Genomic DNA, 16,122 nt, shown 5'->3' on the forward strand with positions numbered 1-16,122 from the left:
TTTAATTAAATTTGATGTTACTCAATTTTTACTTCTCTATTTAGTTCTTTTTTATGTCAAATAAAGAATTAATAATTAATTGTTTTTTATTTTTTTTTTTTTGCGTACCTTTGAAACGTTTCTAAATAGTTACATATATATTTGTAGATATATACATATATATTTGTAGATATATACATATATATTTGTAGATATATACATATATATTTGTAGATATATTCATATATGTTTGTAGATATATACATATATATATATATATATATATATATATATATATATATATATATATATATATATAGACAAAAAAAAAAAAAATATTCCTCAATGAATATAATTTCGAGTATTTTTTTTTTCCTTCTTTTAAACTTATGTTTAAATGAAATTAATATTACGAGAGGTGAAAATGTAAATCAGGGAAAGCCTAATTTAAGACATGGCATGTCAATGAGTACTGAACCGTTAAATGAAAAAGACACAGATGAGGCAAAGGAGAATGAAGAATTACAAAATTTAGATAATACTAATAATAGTGATAACTCTGGTAACCCTGAAGTAGATAATGTGTTCCCTACGTTAGAGGAAAATTTAGAGAATACAGAAAACTCCAAAACTGAAAATGAATTTACTGAATCACATAATATTATATCAAGCACAATGGAATCTGCTAATGTTAAAAAAGTAAATGATGTAGGTTCTAAATCTGAATCAGTACTTCCAGAAGATAAACTAAACTCAGAACAAATAGATGTAGATAGTGTTCATGAATATAATGATTTGAATCAAAGTATTGAGGAAGAAAAACACAAAACAGTAACTAATGACAAACATGAAGATGAAAAAGTTTCAGAATCAGATACAACAAAAACATCAGATATCTTAGGAATAAGAAGCGAGAAAATAGAGTTTAACGAATCAATTTTTCCAGATCCATTAAAAGAGATATCATATCAAAAGAACTCAGAAGTTTCTCATTCAAATATTATTTTAGGAGGACCAAGAAACTTGCCAAACACAAATCCAAACGTACTAATACCGGTGGGAATACTTGAAAGTGAACATAAAATATATGAAGAAGAGGATGCAGAAAAAGAAGAAAAGGAGGATGATGCAGATTCAGAGGAAAAGGAAGAATTGGAGAAAGCTGTGCACAATCATGAAGAAATCGATGATACATATGATGTAGATAATGAAGATAACGATGAAGATGATGATGAAGATGACGAAGATGATGAAAAAGACAATGATGGTAATGAACAACATGAGCAACGAAATAGAGATCAACAAGCTGAAACGAAGGAAAATGAAAAAGAAGGAGATCAAACATCCCATGAGACAGAAGAAGAGATCAAAAATGAAAATACTGTACCAAGTGATAAAAATGTACATAAATCACATAGTGAAGAATATAAATCTGATAATGCTGTTAAAAAATTAACCGAATCATTGGTAAACACAATGAATGAATTAATTGATGATGATAGTGAGGTTTCAGACACGATAAAGAGTTTTACAGGGGATATTACCAACTATATAATGAAAAATTAAATGTTAAATATATATATATATATATATATACATAATTATATATTTAATTATTACTACTACCATTTTCTATCATATTTGAATTCATCATATGATAATAAATTTTTAAGACATAACTACTTACCATGATAAGTAAAAGCGCCTAAGGTGTAAGCTAAAAGGTGGCATAAAAGTGTGGGTGTAAATATGTATGCATATATATGTATATATATGCATACGCAGATGTGATTATCTATTTGATTTCGTGTAAAATTGTTCTCGCTGAATGAAATACTCATTCGGTATTTTAATATAGGTGTAAACATAAATAAAATAGAAGTACTGTAATATGACCTGGTTTCATAATAACTAAACGAGTCCAACCTATTTTATTGACCTTTCGTATATAGTAGAATTCGAATTAATTTTGTTACTAGTTTAATATGAATTATCATTATCATATCATAATTATGAAATGGAAGATATTATAAAATATATTAACACATACAATACATTAACGTATATAGAAATATATCCATTCACTAACATATATGAATCTTATTAACAGCAGGATTGTATTTGAGTTAATTTTGTGTTACACTATGAGCGTATAGTGTTATTCCTAAATTTCCCAGAGCTAATGAAAGAAAAAAATATATTTTTTTTATTGCACTTTCAGGGGTACAGGAATATTTTGTGTTTGCATATACATTTACGCATACATTTACGCATACATTTACGCATACACTTACAAATACTCTTACACTTATCCTCACATTTTCCCGTTCATACTTATACTGACACTTTTTTTTCTTTTTTTTGAAGTTTACAAAATTTTAAATATTTATACACCCCTTTCTTTTATATATTACGAATGTACAGTAATGTAGTACATAAAAAGGAAGAATAATACGCCTCAATTTATTTTTACTTTTTCTTCCTAATAAGGAAATTGGAAAAAACGTGACGACTTTTTTCCAGGTATTATTAACATTTATAGGCACCTATATTTTCATGATATTTAAATTGTATATTTTCTTTTTCGCTTTTTCTCTAATGTACTATTGTATGTAATAAAACAAATGTTTATATGTGTCATCATTTTTGTTTTTTTTTTTTTTTTTTTTTAATTATATTTTAATTATTTTAAATTGAGAGATTACGTAACCACTATGCCGTTACGGTAATATTATGTTATTACAATATAAAAAAAAAAAAAAAAGAAAAAAAAAAGATTATCATTTAAAAAAATTATTTTTTATTAAGGTGTTTTAAAAATAAATAAATAAACTTAAGTGCACACAATTTGTCTATAATATATGCATGCCATATTTTAAATGCGGAAATTTGATTGTACATATAATTTAAGATATATAAATTTCACAATTTTATGTTAGAAAAAACAAAAAAAAAAATCGAAATTACAATAATTTTTTTCATTTTCCTAATTTGTTATACAATCCTTATATACACATTTTTAGAATGAATATTTTTTTATTTCAAAGTTTAGACAGGGGAAAATGTAAATTGAAAAATGTCCATTAATTTTAGATAAAGTCTGTAAAGCGCATAATTTTTCTTTTTTTCGTTTCTTATTTTAATGTGTAAATATACATACACAAATGAATAATTTGATTTTATTTCATAAGATATACAATAGGAAAATGAAGATGCAAAAAATTCAAAAAATTGTGCATTACATGTATTAATAGAAAAAAGCTGTTACTTTTCAATATTTTTTTTATATGTAATAATAAAGAAAAAAACATATTTATAAAATCTATTCGAAGGAATGTTCTACTTTTTTTTTTTTTTTTTTAGTGTATTATTATTATTTTTTTTTTATTGTAATTGATATTTTGTGTTTTAATATTTAAAAGAATTTAAATGCGAATTTAGTGGATGGAATTATTAATAATTCAAATGCTTTCTCCTATTATTATATTCTGTTTTCGAGAATTATATATTTCTTTATTATATAATGTTAGATTTGTACATTAGAACAGATATCCTATAAATGTGTGTGTGTCTTATTGATTTTTTTTTTTTGTTTTCTTTATTTCTTTTTGTCTATAATGTATTTTATTCCCTGAGAAACGAAAGTACAATTAAAATTTTGTTTTTTTTTATTTTATTCTTAAGCATTGATAAAAAAATAATCAACTTTAATATTTTTTTTATGTAGAATTATTCTAATATTTCCAATTTTATTTTATTTATTTATTTTTTTTTTTTTTTTATTTTACGTACATTTTTTTTTTTTTTTAAATAAAAGCTGATAATGAAGAATATTAAGCATATTACGTTTTATTTATTTTTTTTTAATATAAGTATATATTTAATAAATGGAAAAGTGGAAAATAATAATCAAAATATTTCTAGCTTAGGTCAGAAAAAGTCAAATTTAAGATATAAAAACGAAAGTAGTAAAAATGTTATCAAAAAAAAACCGGTTTCTTCAGTGAAGCAAATTAATAAAGTAAAAAATTCATCGAATAATTATACAGTTCAGAAAAGTAATAAAAGTACAAGTGGTAATAAGATTTCGAAAATTCAGGATAATAAACATATTTCTAATAAGAAAGAAAGTAAAGGAGCTAAAAAGAGTGCAGTAAAAAAGAAAGATGAAACATCAAACATAAGTTCAAATTTAGATCATCTAGTACAAAAAAATAAAATATCAGATAATGCAGTAAAAAACTTAAGCAATCAAGAAAATAATATTGAAATGACCCCTAAAAATGAAGTATCTACAGAGCATAATAATAGTGAAGATACTAAAATATTAAAAGAAGAGCAAAATGATGAACAGTCAGTACAAGAGAAAAAAGAGGAAGAAGGAGTAATACTAAAAGAAAATAAGGAAGAGGAAATACAAGATCAAAAGGAAGGACCAGGAAAAAGTGAGGAACAGAAAAATGAACAGATAGATTCACATAAAACAGTAGAAAAAAATGCACCAAATGAGACAGGCATATCTGAAGAATCAAGTGTTAATACTATGAAAGATACAGAGCAAGTGATAGAAAAAGAGATAGAGAAAGAGATAGAGAAGGGGATAGAGAAAGAGATAAATAAAGAGATAGAAAAAGAGATAGAGAAAGAAATTGAAAAACAGATAGAAAAAGAGAAAATGGATAAAAATAAAGAGAAAAAAAATGAAAAAGGATTTTCAAAAAAAGTAGAAACAGATCTATCAAATATCAAGGAAGAAATTATATCTTTTGTAAATAATTTTAAAAAAGATGAAAGAGTTGTAAAAGTATCTGAAGCTTTAGGAACTATGGCCACTAATACATATGAGGGTGTCGTTAAGGTTGTAGATTCAGTAATGTTTTTTGTAAAAGATTTTGCTGAAATGGTTAATAATATATAAATACTAAAAAAACAAAAAAACAAAAAAGCATATATAAATTGTGTTTATTGATTATTATTAATATTAGTACCTCGCACAGCTGTTGTTATGCACAAGATAGGGCACTTCTAAAAACATTCTGTTATTATGTTTGAATAGTTTCACTAGGCACATGTTTTCTCTAGATAAAAGAAGAAAAATAAAATAAAGTAAAACATAAATGGTTACGCATTTGTTATTTAACTAGAGTTTCATTATTGTTAATATGTCAAAATAATAAATTTGATGAATAGAAGAAAAAAGAAAGTTCAATTTAGTAAAAAAAAATTCATCATTAAAAAAAGTAAAAAAAAATATTTAAAACTGTAGTACACTTGGAACACTACTATATTAAAGGAATATCGATTCCTTATGAACTAAAAAAAATTTGCTGCATCGATATTTAGTTATCACGAGTTGTATTTGGTCTAATTGTTTCAGTATATATGTTATCATAAATTTAAAATTCATATAATTAAAAAAGAATATGCAAGAAATAATTCGTGGAGAGATGTATAACGAAATTATTGGAAATTCATAAACAAACAGTGTGGATATATGCAGCAAAGGAATAGGTGATAGGCCTTTAGCCTAATTAAGGATATGTATGCATATATATATATATATATATGTGCACATATATACGTATATATGCATATACATGCATGTATATAGCCAAACAAAATTATACTATAATTAATTATTATATTATAATAAATTTATATTTTTTTTACTTATGTGTAAATATCAGAATAAATATATCTAGCTGAAGTTGTAATTTTGTATTTTTATCATATGTAACAAAATTGTAAAAAAGCAAATAATATTACAAACATTTTTTTTCTTAAATAAGATAAACAAAATTCTGCGATTAGAACATGAAATGTAAACATTATTTTTTTACGAAAATTAATGAATTAGATAGTTATTCAATTTCGCGACTTGGAATGTACAAGTATTTAGTCAGACAGTTACAATGAATTCTGTCTACATATACATGCATATATAAACGTTTTAAATGAAAATAGTAACTACGTTTTAACCATCTTAATGATATTGTATTGAAAGAAAAAACTGAAAAGAGGATAAAGATAATTGTTATTTTTTTATTTATGAAAAAGAAAAGTAAACTATATGCACGCATAACAGTTCGGATGCCCACATTTTTAAAATCTACAGTTATTTTTTGGAAGTCAAAATTTTTTATTATTTTATATTCCTTAAGGAAAAAAATAGTTCTTTAAAATAATGATAAAAGTCGTTTATTCTATATGTCAATTTTTTTTTTTTTTTGAATTTTAAAAATATGTACATATATATACTTTTAGACTTTCTATGTATATTTATTTTTTAAAGTCTTTCACTGTTTCAAAAATAGTTTTATCTCAATTTTCAAAATTATAAGAAAAATTAACTTTTTTCATTTTAGAGTTATACATGCTAACCTATAAGTATTTTAGAGCTTTAACATGTCTTTTATTTTTCTAATTTTTTAATAAAAAAAAAAAGAATTGTACAAGAATATGGAACAAAATATATAACTTTTTCAATTTTTGCTCTTTTTTTCTGATATGTTTAAAAAGATCCTATAAGTTGAAAAAAAAAGTGAACATTACTTTTTTCCTGATAATTAAAAATTTTTGTGAGCATGAAAATAATGGCGCAAGCAAAGAAAATTGTGAATCATAGAAAACAAAATTTATGAAAAGATTCTGTAACTGGTCATTTTTATTAATAAGGTAAGAATAGTAATTCAAAAATATGAAATGAAAATTTTTCTGAAGATAAAGAAAAGAATTTAATGGAAGGAAATGTTTACGTTTTATAAAATGAAAAAGAGTTTGATAAGGACTGATGAAGATTTATGAGGTTTTAAGGAGACAGGACTTACAACATAATAGGAAGAAAGTTACGTACATCGGATACTGCATCATCTATTATTCTTTATGATTTTTCATGGGGAGAAGAATATAAATTATCAGCATACTAAATTAAGAAAGAATAACTATTAAAAGGAGCCCTTCCTACTGTAGATCTTAACGTAGGAGGCAGAAAAAATGATTTCAGTGAAGAAGATACTGAAGAAAATTTAGGAAAAAAAAAAAAAAAAAAAAGGATGTGAAGGGAAACAATAAAAAAGGTAAGATGCACAATTACCGGGAGTAGAAATACAAGTATTACCATCTTCATCAGCTGATAAGTCAGAAAAAAAGTTATTAAGAGGAAATATATTTCAACAATTTGGACATTCTGAAACACAAATCAGAAAATCAAAAAAGAAATGTTGATATAAAACAATATGATTGTAACTACCAAGTATTCATGGACCACAAGAAGTAGGAGATTTAATATCACAACCAAAAACATTAAGATGAACAGAACAAAAACATAAAGAAAATTCAAAACCTGTATTGAAAGACAAAACCATCATAATAAGAAGTGAAAAACACGAAAAAAAAATGAGTAGCATATTTTCGGGTTTAAAAGTTATCAGAAGAAATTACCCCAGTACTAGGATCGCAACCACAGAGTGAACCAAAAAAGAGACAAAAAAAAAAAAAAAAAGAACTATAAAGGGTAAAACAAAGATTAAAAGTAAATACGATAGAAATATGAAAAGGAGAACATACAGATAAAAAGAAGAAGGATCAAATGGAATAAAGGCAGATCAAATATAAGAATCACGTATAAATAGTAAAACCTATAAAAATCGATATAGATGTAAAATTAGAAGAAAATCAAAGAAACAAAATTTCCTTGACCAGGAATAGAACGAATAGAAAAAAAAGAACAAAAAAAGGGTGTACAGAACCTTAATAATGAAGAAGGAAAAACAAAAAAGGAAAAGTTGTAATTGCAAACTCAAATAGTGCAGATCCCCTTTCCAAGGAATCCCTAAACTAAAATAAAGACATGTATGCTCTAGAATCAAGACATGTATCTTCTGAATAGGAAGATAGTGTTACTGAAAAGGAAAATGAAAGAAAAAGAGATAGAAAACGAAAAATAGGAGAACGGAGTATATCACATGAATTATCATCATTATTATCACCACTGTTATCAGCACATGCAATAGAGCAACCAATAGAACAGTTTACAGGTCCATACTGTACTTATCAATTACAAAATAGAGAGGAAGGGGATGATAATATAAACAATAATAGGGATAGTTTAAGTGACGTTCCTAGCGAACCACCAAAAAGGGAAAATTCAAATATCACAAGATGTAAATATGTATCTTCATAAAAATGTAATTATATTACCCATAGGGAGGAAGAGATGAAAGAAGAAACAGAAGAAGCAGAAGAAATGAAAGAACACGAGGATGAAATAGAAGAAAAAGATATGGAAAAAAAGGGAGAATTAATTGATACCCCCCTTAACGGTTTTAAGGATCATAAATCACTAGTTGGAATTTATAGAGGTAAAAATGAGGTTCGAAAAATAGCTGATGCTTTAATTAAGAATTTGTATACTTTATCTGATGACTGTAATGGGTTTTATGATAGTCCTAAAAATTTTGCAAAATTTTTTCCTCTTTATTTTTTATCAAAATAGAACTTTTTAAAAGGAAACTTTTTTTCATTTCGATCAAAAATAATAATATTCCCTCATTAAACTAGATAAAATAATAATACATTTTAAAATATTATGTCTACCAATTTGTATTTTATTAGAAAAATGAATAGGAAGCTAGTTTAAAACATGAAAAAAAAAAAAAAAAAATGTACAACTATTAATTTTATGTTTCAGTTATACAGACATAAATAAACTCTAATGATAATTTCATTGGTAGAATAATGTTCATTATTAAAAAATTTACGAAAAGAAAAAACGCAAATATTAAGATAATATAAAATAGCGAAATAATGTGCTTCTGCAGTATAGTTAAAAGCGTGTATATATGGATTTATTTCTATATAAATATATCTATTAATCTACCATGTTTTCAAAACTATAATAATTTTTATACATATTTTTTTTGTCGCAAATGATTAATATAATAGGTACTTAAAGTAACATATTTAAGAAATAATTAGCAGAAAGTACACTATGAAAATTATTGAAAATAGGGACAATTAAAAAGTGAAAATGTGACTAGCGAATATGTACTAATTTATTAATCGTATTAACCTTAAGTATAGTAATCTAAATTTTTAGTTCAACAAACTGTCTATTAATAATGTAAATTTATGGCTTTTTTATTAGGTGATGTTAGTAGGTAATAGAAAAATAAATAATTTTTTTTTTTTTTTTTTTTCATAGTAAATTATTGAAAGGACATTACTTATTTTTATTCTTTATTTAACTAGTGAAATTTAATGTGTGCTTTAGGTTTAACTAATTAAAGAATTTACATGTATTACTTTGAAAATTTAACTAATTTGACAAATTTTACTATTCTGCGTAGTGCAAATAAAATTGTTATCTATATTAAATGAAAGTGCATGTAAACATTAATTTTTTTATGATTATATTACATGTAATTTTTTCATTGGAAAATTTGTGTACATATATCTGTATGCATATAAATATATATATATATAAATGTACTTTAAAAATTTGGGAAAACCTTCTTTTAAGTGGCATTAAAAAAATAATTTTTATTATATAATAAAAATGTCTTTTTTTACGTTTAAATATTTTTCACTTATTGTTGTTTTATTATATTAATAAGTACCGTTATAAAACAATTAGAGAAATATAAACTATAGCAATTGTCCATTATAAAAAAAAAAAAAAAAAATGTTTTCTGAACATTGTAGATGTCGTCCCCGTTAATATTTTACTTTTGAGGTATTATTAGTTTTAAATGTTTCAAATTTTAAGTTATTATGAAAGTGAAAGATTTAAAGAAACGAAAAAAAGAGTGTTTTTGTTCTATTATTTTATTATATTTATCCAAAATTAAAACTTTTTTTTCGCTGTTGCAAAATTTGTGAAAATTCTGAAAATTTTTTACAAAAAAATTATTAGTTTTTTTTTTTTTTTTTTTTTTTTCCTATAATAATAAAGAAAAAAAGAAAAAAAATATTTATTTAAAAATTATGTTTCTTTTTTATATTAATTTGAACGAATTATGTACTATCATTCATTAATCGTAAAATGTACGCACTATAAGGTAAAACTTTTTTCTTAACAGGATGGTTGTAAAATTGACTAGAAAATTGTGTGTTACACAATAGTGTATAGGATCCAATTTTCCGTTTTTTTTTTTTCGTAAAAAAAAGTATTAATAAACGAATGAAACTGGAACATAATATCTCCTATTTTTTAATAAAATAGTTCATTTTATTTTATTTATGATGTAATAATTCTATACTCTTATATTATTGAATTATTCTAAATATTGTAAAAACGATATAAACACCGTACCACTGTTTTTTAAATAGAAGTTAATTTTTTTCTTTTTTTCTTTTTTTTCTTAAATGTAATTTGTACGCATAATTATTAGTGTAATTAAATAGTGTCCGATGATTGTTCTAATTTATTTAAAATAATAAAAAAAAAAAAAAAAAAAAATTAAACTACTTAAGAACAGGGCATTTTATAAAATTGTCATTTATTAATTTTTGTTTTTATTTCCAAAATTATATAATATTTAATAAAAGCAAAAAATTAGGAGAGTACATCCTAATATTTCTTTTATTTACTTGTTTCTTTTAAGTTTATATTTATATAAAAATATTGTTGCAAGTGATAAAATTACAAATGGGGGAGTAGCTAATTTGAGGAATGGATCCCAAACTAATAGAACAATACCTGTACAAAATGAAGAAGAAAATGAAAGTAATAAAAATGGAAAACTTCAAAATTCTCATGAACATGTTCAACCAGCAAACAAAGCATTAATCTCATCCACTAGTGCACCAAATACAAAAGAGGTATATTTAACAGATAATGAAGATAAAAGCGCTGCAACTGCTAGAAATGGACAAGATAGCACATTAGATCCATTAACTTTGGGTTTATCTGAAGCATTTAAATTATTTTACAGTTCACTATATAAACCGGCAGTAAGAACATTATTACAAGATGACAAAAATAAGCAAAAAACAAATGTTCATATATCTGGAACACCAGACGATCAAAAAAATAAAGAAGAAACAATTTTGTTAGAATATGATAATACAGCCAAAAATATAGTTACTGATAGTGAGGAGGAAGTAAGGAAAGAGAAGGAGGAAGAAAGTCAAGAAGAAGATGGAGTAGGTAATATATCTGAAGATTTGATAGATGAAGAAGTCAAGACAGACGAAGATACTGAACAGGGGGAAAGTCTCAAAAAACAATCTCATAGTAATGGAAAAGATACTACTGATATATCAAGTGATGATAATGAACCATATACGAAATTACAAGCATATATAAATGCTGATTATTCTGGACAGGAAATTGAAACGTTTTTGAAATCCGTTGTTAATTTACTTGGAGCTGATAGTAAGTTTAAAGATACGTTAAACAATTTGACAAAGGATATGACTGAATATCTACAACGTAGAATATTTTAAGACCATTATAATTTCACAATTTTATTTATAAACAAAATGGTAGCATTAATTTTTCTTGTTACTCCATAGAATGAAATAGAGAAATACATAATCACTGTTTGGAGTATATAATTATTCTAATTTAAAGGATGATATTAAAAAAAAAAAAAAGATAATATTATGTAACATATAATAAACCTGAAATACCAAAAAAAAGTATAATATATATATTTTTTTTTTTTTCCTTTGATTGAAATATTGTTAATATATACGAATGAAACAATGAAATTTTGCGTGAATATAGCGGAACAGTGAATACATTTGCAAATTGGCAAATGTGGCATAGCGACAGAACGACAAAACGGAAGAATGACAAAACGGAAGAATGACAAAACGGAAGAATGACAAAACGGAAGAATGACAAAACGGAAGAATGACAAAACGGAAGAATGACAAAACGGAAGAATGACAAAACGTGGAAACATGAAAGGACTAAAATAACACGGTTTTACTCATCAAACAAAAGTGCATTTCATTGTTATCAAGCCATCTTGAATTATTAAAATATATATATACTTGTAATTGTTTTTCTATCACGGATTTAAAATTACGAAAATAATGTACCTAATTAGAAGCGATTTAGTAAGAATGGTAAAAAATGATTATATAACCTGTAGTTTCCAAAATGTACTGGGGTATTTAGTCAGTGCATGATCTCAAATACTTGTAAATCTCATGAACAGTTTATTTTATATTTTAAGAAATTTGAGTTTTCATTTTTTTTTTTTTTTTATGTGTAATTAAATACTTTGCACAATATATGTTTGCGAGTAATGGATACTAAAGATATTCCTATTTTTTGTTTTGTTTTGTTTTTGTTTTTTCTTGTCTTCTTTTGGGTCGATCTGCTTCGATTTGTCATGCTTCTTTTTGTTTCATTTTTGGATTATAATCATTATTATTACTATTTTTTTTTTTTTTACTAATTTTAAAATAGTGTTCATTTGTAATTATTACTACAATTTAATATATAATAAATAATTTATTATAATTAACCTAGTGGTAAAGCCACTTACATCTTTATGTTAAAAAAAATAAAAAAATTATTTAATTTTTTTAAATAGTAATATAATAGCTTCAGAACAGTTCTTTACCATTTTATTTAAATTAAACTTTGTAAACCATTTTACCGAATGCTTCTGTAATATGAAGCAAAAAAAAAGCGACTATTACTTCGCATCCATTTTAAATTCTGTTTTATTTTATTATATATATTTTTTCATTTCATTGAAGTAGATTTAATCATTTGCTTATGTTTAACTATTGTTGAGAAAATATTCAAAAAAAAAATTATCTGATCATTTTATTTTTCGCTGACAAAAAATGATAATGTTCACAATATGCAACTACATCATTTATTTAATGAGTTCGATGTAAAAAAAAAAAAAAAAAATTTGACCACATACATGAATTTATTAATGCTCAATACTAGTAAAGATTGTCTAAGCACGAAAGGACACCGTGAAATTGTCTCTATTGTTTCGATTTTACAAATATGCACATTACGGATTCATCATTTTATTTTATTATTACATTTTTGTTACAAATTTCACACGAAAAACAAGAAAAAAGAAAAATTAAATATTAAATATTAAATATTATGCAATGTGCATTCAGTATTTATTTCTGCTAAAAATTTGTGAAGTTCATTTGTCTCTGTCTTTACAATGAAATATATAAAATTATAACGTGATATTTAATTGTTCAGTTGTTTATCTGTTTGATATTTTTTGTTTTCCATAAAAACTCCAAAGGATTGGATGAACTAAGGTGTAAACTTAGAATAATGAATTATGTGTTTGTGCAATAGTATTTTTTTTCGTGTGCAAATTGGTAGTTGTAGCTCCTTGGGAAAAAGGAAATTTACTTCGCCATTACAAGTATCATTTCCTCGAATCTTAAGAATATACATATATATATATGGATGGATGCCCATTTACGTATGTATTTATATTTGTGTATGTATGCATATGTGCGTACATATCAATGTGTATACATGTGTACGTAAATATGAACATAAATAGTTGCACAAAGCTACATACCGTCATCGATATTTTCCTGTACACATAGATCGTTTGTACAGATTTGTGATCGTATATTTAGACATTTTTCCAAACGTATTTGTGTTACATTTTTATAAATGATAAATGAAAAAAAATAATTATATGTATAAATACAAACACATATATATATATATATGTATATATATATTTTTTTTTTTTTTTTAATATTTTATAACAATATTTTTTAAAATTTTAAAAAATTTTCCAGAAACTATAGTTACAATTTTTTATTTAGATAAAATATCCTCAAGTTAAAATTAGCATATATTATAAAATAATATCTCACCAATTTTTTTTTTATTCTATTTTATATACTTTAAAATAAAATTTCTGTAATTTTCTTAAAAAAATGTCCAAGATGAAGAAAAATATGAACATTATTTTTTACCTTTTCTTTTTGATTATATTTTTCCAAGAAATTAATGTTTCATGTAACGGAAATGTGAAGAAGATTAAGTCTAGTTTGAAAAGTGGTACAACTAATAATGATTCACCTGTACAAGAAGACAAGCATAAATTGAAATCAGAGAATTCAAGTGCAGAAAATTCAATTGATTCTAGTGTACCTGAAAATATTGATGAAAATCAAGAAAAAAATTTTGTTTCTCCATTTACCAGAGATCGTAATAAGGCAATTAAAATAAAGGGTAGAAAACTTATGAGTAAGCCTGAACGCTCACTTAAAGGAAAAAGATTACGTGGTTCAGATGAAGAGAAAGAAGGATATTCCCTTAGCAAAAAGGAAGATGTAACCTCGTTAGGTATTCCAAGTGATCATATACATGTAGACCAAGAAATAGTGCATCCCCAGGGAGCCGAAGAAAATCCGTTGCAAGTTAATGGTATTATAGAAAAACAAAAGAAAGAAGAAGAAGGAGAAGAAGAAAGAGCAGAAAGCGAAGGAGTAGAAGAAAGAGCAGAAGGCGAAGAAGTAGAAGAAGATAAAGATGAAGAAAAAAAAAAAGGACTAAGAGGAGAACAACAAAAAGAAAAGATTAGATCAGGATTAGAGAAAGAAACGGTAAAGAGAGAACAAGAAGAAAAGGATAGGCTTCAAAGGGAGCTAGAAAAAGAGGGATTAGATAAAGAGAAAAAATCTCACCTTGAAGAAGAAGGAGTACCAACACATAAAAATGTGGATGAATCGTTAATAGTAAATCCCCCTTTATTTGAACCATTTAATGGGGCTGAAGAGGACCATGAAGTAATTGAAAGCGACGAAGAACAAGAAGAGAGAAGCCAGAAAGAACATTTTGAATCAGAAGATAAGGGGATAGAAGAAGGAGAAGAGGAAGAAGGTGAAGAACTTGAAGAACATGATGAAATTGAAGAAGGGGAAAACGTATCAAAAGACGCATCAGAAAATAATATCTCAGAAAAAGAAAGTTCACATGAAAATGTAGAAGTAAAACACGACAAAAAGGAAGAAGAAAAACATAAAAAAAAACAATTTTTTAAAAATGATGATGAAGAACACATGGACAATTTATCTGATCATGAACATGTAAATGTCGATAATATTGTAAAGGATCCCGAAAGAGGGGTGAAAAATTTTATTAACTTACTTGATGGTGATCTTGCCGTTATAAATATAATTAAAGGTCAAGCAGGAAATATATCTAAAACGGTTTTACATTTCTAAATATTAAATAATAAATATAATTTTTATTATATATCTATTGATATATTTCTCTTGTCTCTCGTGTTACTTTTTGAAATGTGGAATAAATTAAAACAGTGTTGATATTCCAATAATTTAGGTGTATAAATAAAATAATAAAATAAAATAGACAAAAAAAAAAAAAAAAAAAAAAAAAAAAAAATAATAATAATAATAATAATAACAAAGATTACTAAGAGTATATCATTTGAAATAATACTCACATAAATATACCCTTAAGTTGAAAATTTAATAAAATATGAGAGCTGTTTAATTTTTTGTTTTTTTAATTTATCCCTTACCTAAGTTTCAAAAAGGTAACGTAGTTGACGAAAATAGTATGACAATAAATATGTGCAGTTATATTTTAATTGAGCATATTTGTTTCTTCTATTTTTCATTTTTCAAGTTTTTTTACATATATATTTTTGAGGTGTCTTAGATATGTTTATGAAACATTTTTTTTTTTTTCCCCTTTTTTGGGTGAATTGTAATGGAACTCAGAAAATGAAACTATGAAAAAAGTGTTAAAGTAATCAGTAAATAAATACTTAGTGACTTGCTGATAAGCTGAAATATATTCTCTTCCTTTCTAGCTAAAAATTTTGAATAATAATTACCTTTTTTTTACCCTTTAATGAAATATATAATACTTAATTACACGTTAGTATTTGGAGTGCCCTGAACAAAATTTCTAGTAAAAATGATGAGAGCAACATAAAAAAAATACATTTCTTTTTCTGCGCAAAATATTTGCTGAACGTTTAACATATGTGTGAAAACATGTATTTAGTTATCTATTTCTCGCCTTCTTTAAATGAAATTGTGTAGTTCACAAGTGTTTGTAACTGTTAATCTTTTGCAACTCTGGGAATTGTAAAAGTTTCAGTAGATGTATTACAGATATGGAAAACTAAAAAAAAAAAAAAAAAA

General features: G+C 24.5%; 4 protein-coding genes and 1 pseudogene across 4 annotated transcripts, besides 1 other annotated feature; all 5 read left to right on the forward strand.

Annotated features, from left to right (window-relative positions):
• Nucleotides 1–324: 324 nt before the first annotated feature.
• Nucleotides 325–1,545, forward strand: PmUG01_10046800 (uncharacterized protein; the record flags this gene model as incomplete). The annotated part of the gene is made up of 1 exon (XM_029005676.1): nucleotides 325–1,545. One exon carries the CDS (start codon nucleotides 325–327, stop codon nucleotides 1,543–1,545), a length of 1,221 nt encoding a protein of 406 aa, XP_028862242.1.
• Nucleotides 1,546–3,802: 2,257 nt separating this feature from the next.
• PmUG01_10046900 (liver stage antigen 1, putative) lies at nucleotides 3,803–4,897 on the forward strand (the record flags this gene model as incomplete). Its single annotated transcript, XM_029005678.1, has 1 exon — nucleotides 3,803–4,897. The coding sequence occupies one exon, from the start codon at nucleotides 3,803–3,805 to the stop codon at nucleotides 4,895–4,897; it is 1,095 nt and encodes a 364-aa protein (XP_028862243.1).
• A 2,477-nt stretch (nucleotides 4,898–7,374) lies between these two features.
• On the forward strand, nucleotides 7,375–8,473 carry PmUG01_10047000 (annotated as a pseudogene).
• Nucleotides 7,375–8,473: a sequence feature (hypothetical protein).
• A 1,745-nt stretch (nucleotides 8,474–10,218) lies between these two features.
• PmUG01_10047100 (uncharacterized protein) lies at nucleotides 10,219–11,427 on the forward strand (the record flags this gene model as incomplete). Its single annotated transcript, XM_029005679.1, has 2 exons — nucleotides 10,219–10,223; nucleotides 10,539–11,427. 2 exons carry the CDS (start codon nucleotides 10,219–10,221, stop codon nucleotides 11,425–11,427), a joined length of 894 nt encoding a protein of 297 aa, XP_028862244.1.
• Nucleotides 11,428–13,899: 2,472 nt separating this feature from the next.
• PmUG01_10047200 (uncharacterized protein) lies at nucleotides 13,900–15,171 on the forward strand (the record flags this gene model as incomplete). The annotated part of the gene is made up of 1 exon (XM_029005680.1): nucleotides 13,900–15,171. One exon carries the CDS (start codon nucleotides 13,900–13,902, stop codon nucleotides 15,169–15,171), a length of 1,272 nt encoding a protein of 423 aa, XP_028862245.1.
• Between the last annotated feature and the right edge of the window lie 951 nt (nucleotides 15,172–16,122).

Source organism: Plasmodium malariae (assembly GCF_900090045.1).
Source record: "Plasmodium malariae genome assembly, chromosome: 10".
Taxonomy (NCBI): domain Eukaryota; phylum Apicomplexa; class Aconoidasida; order Haemosporida; family Plasmodiidae; genus Plasmodium; species Plasmodium malariae.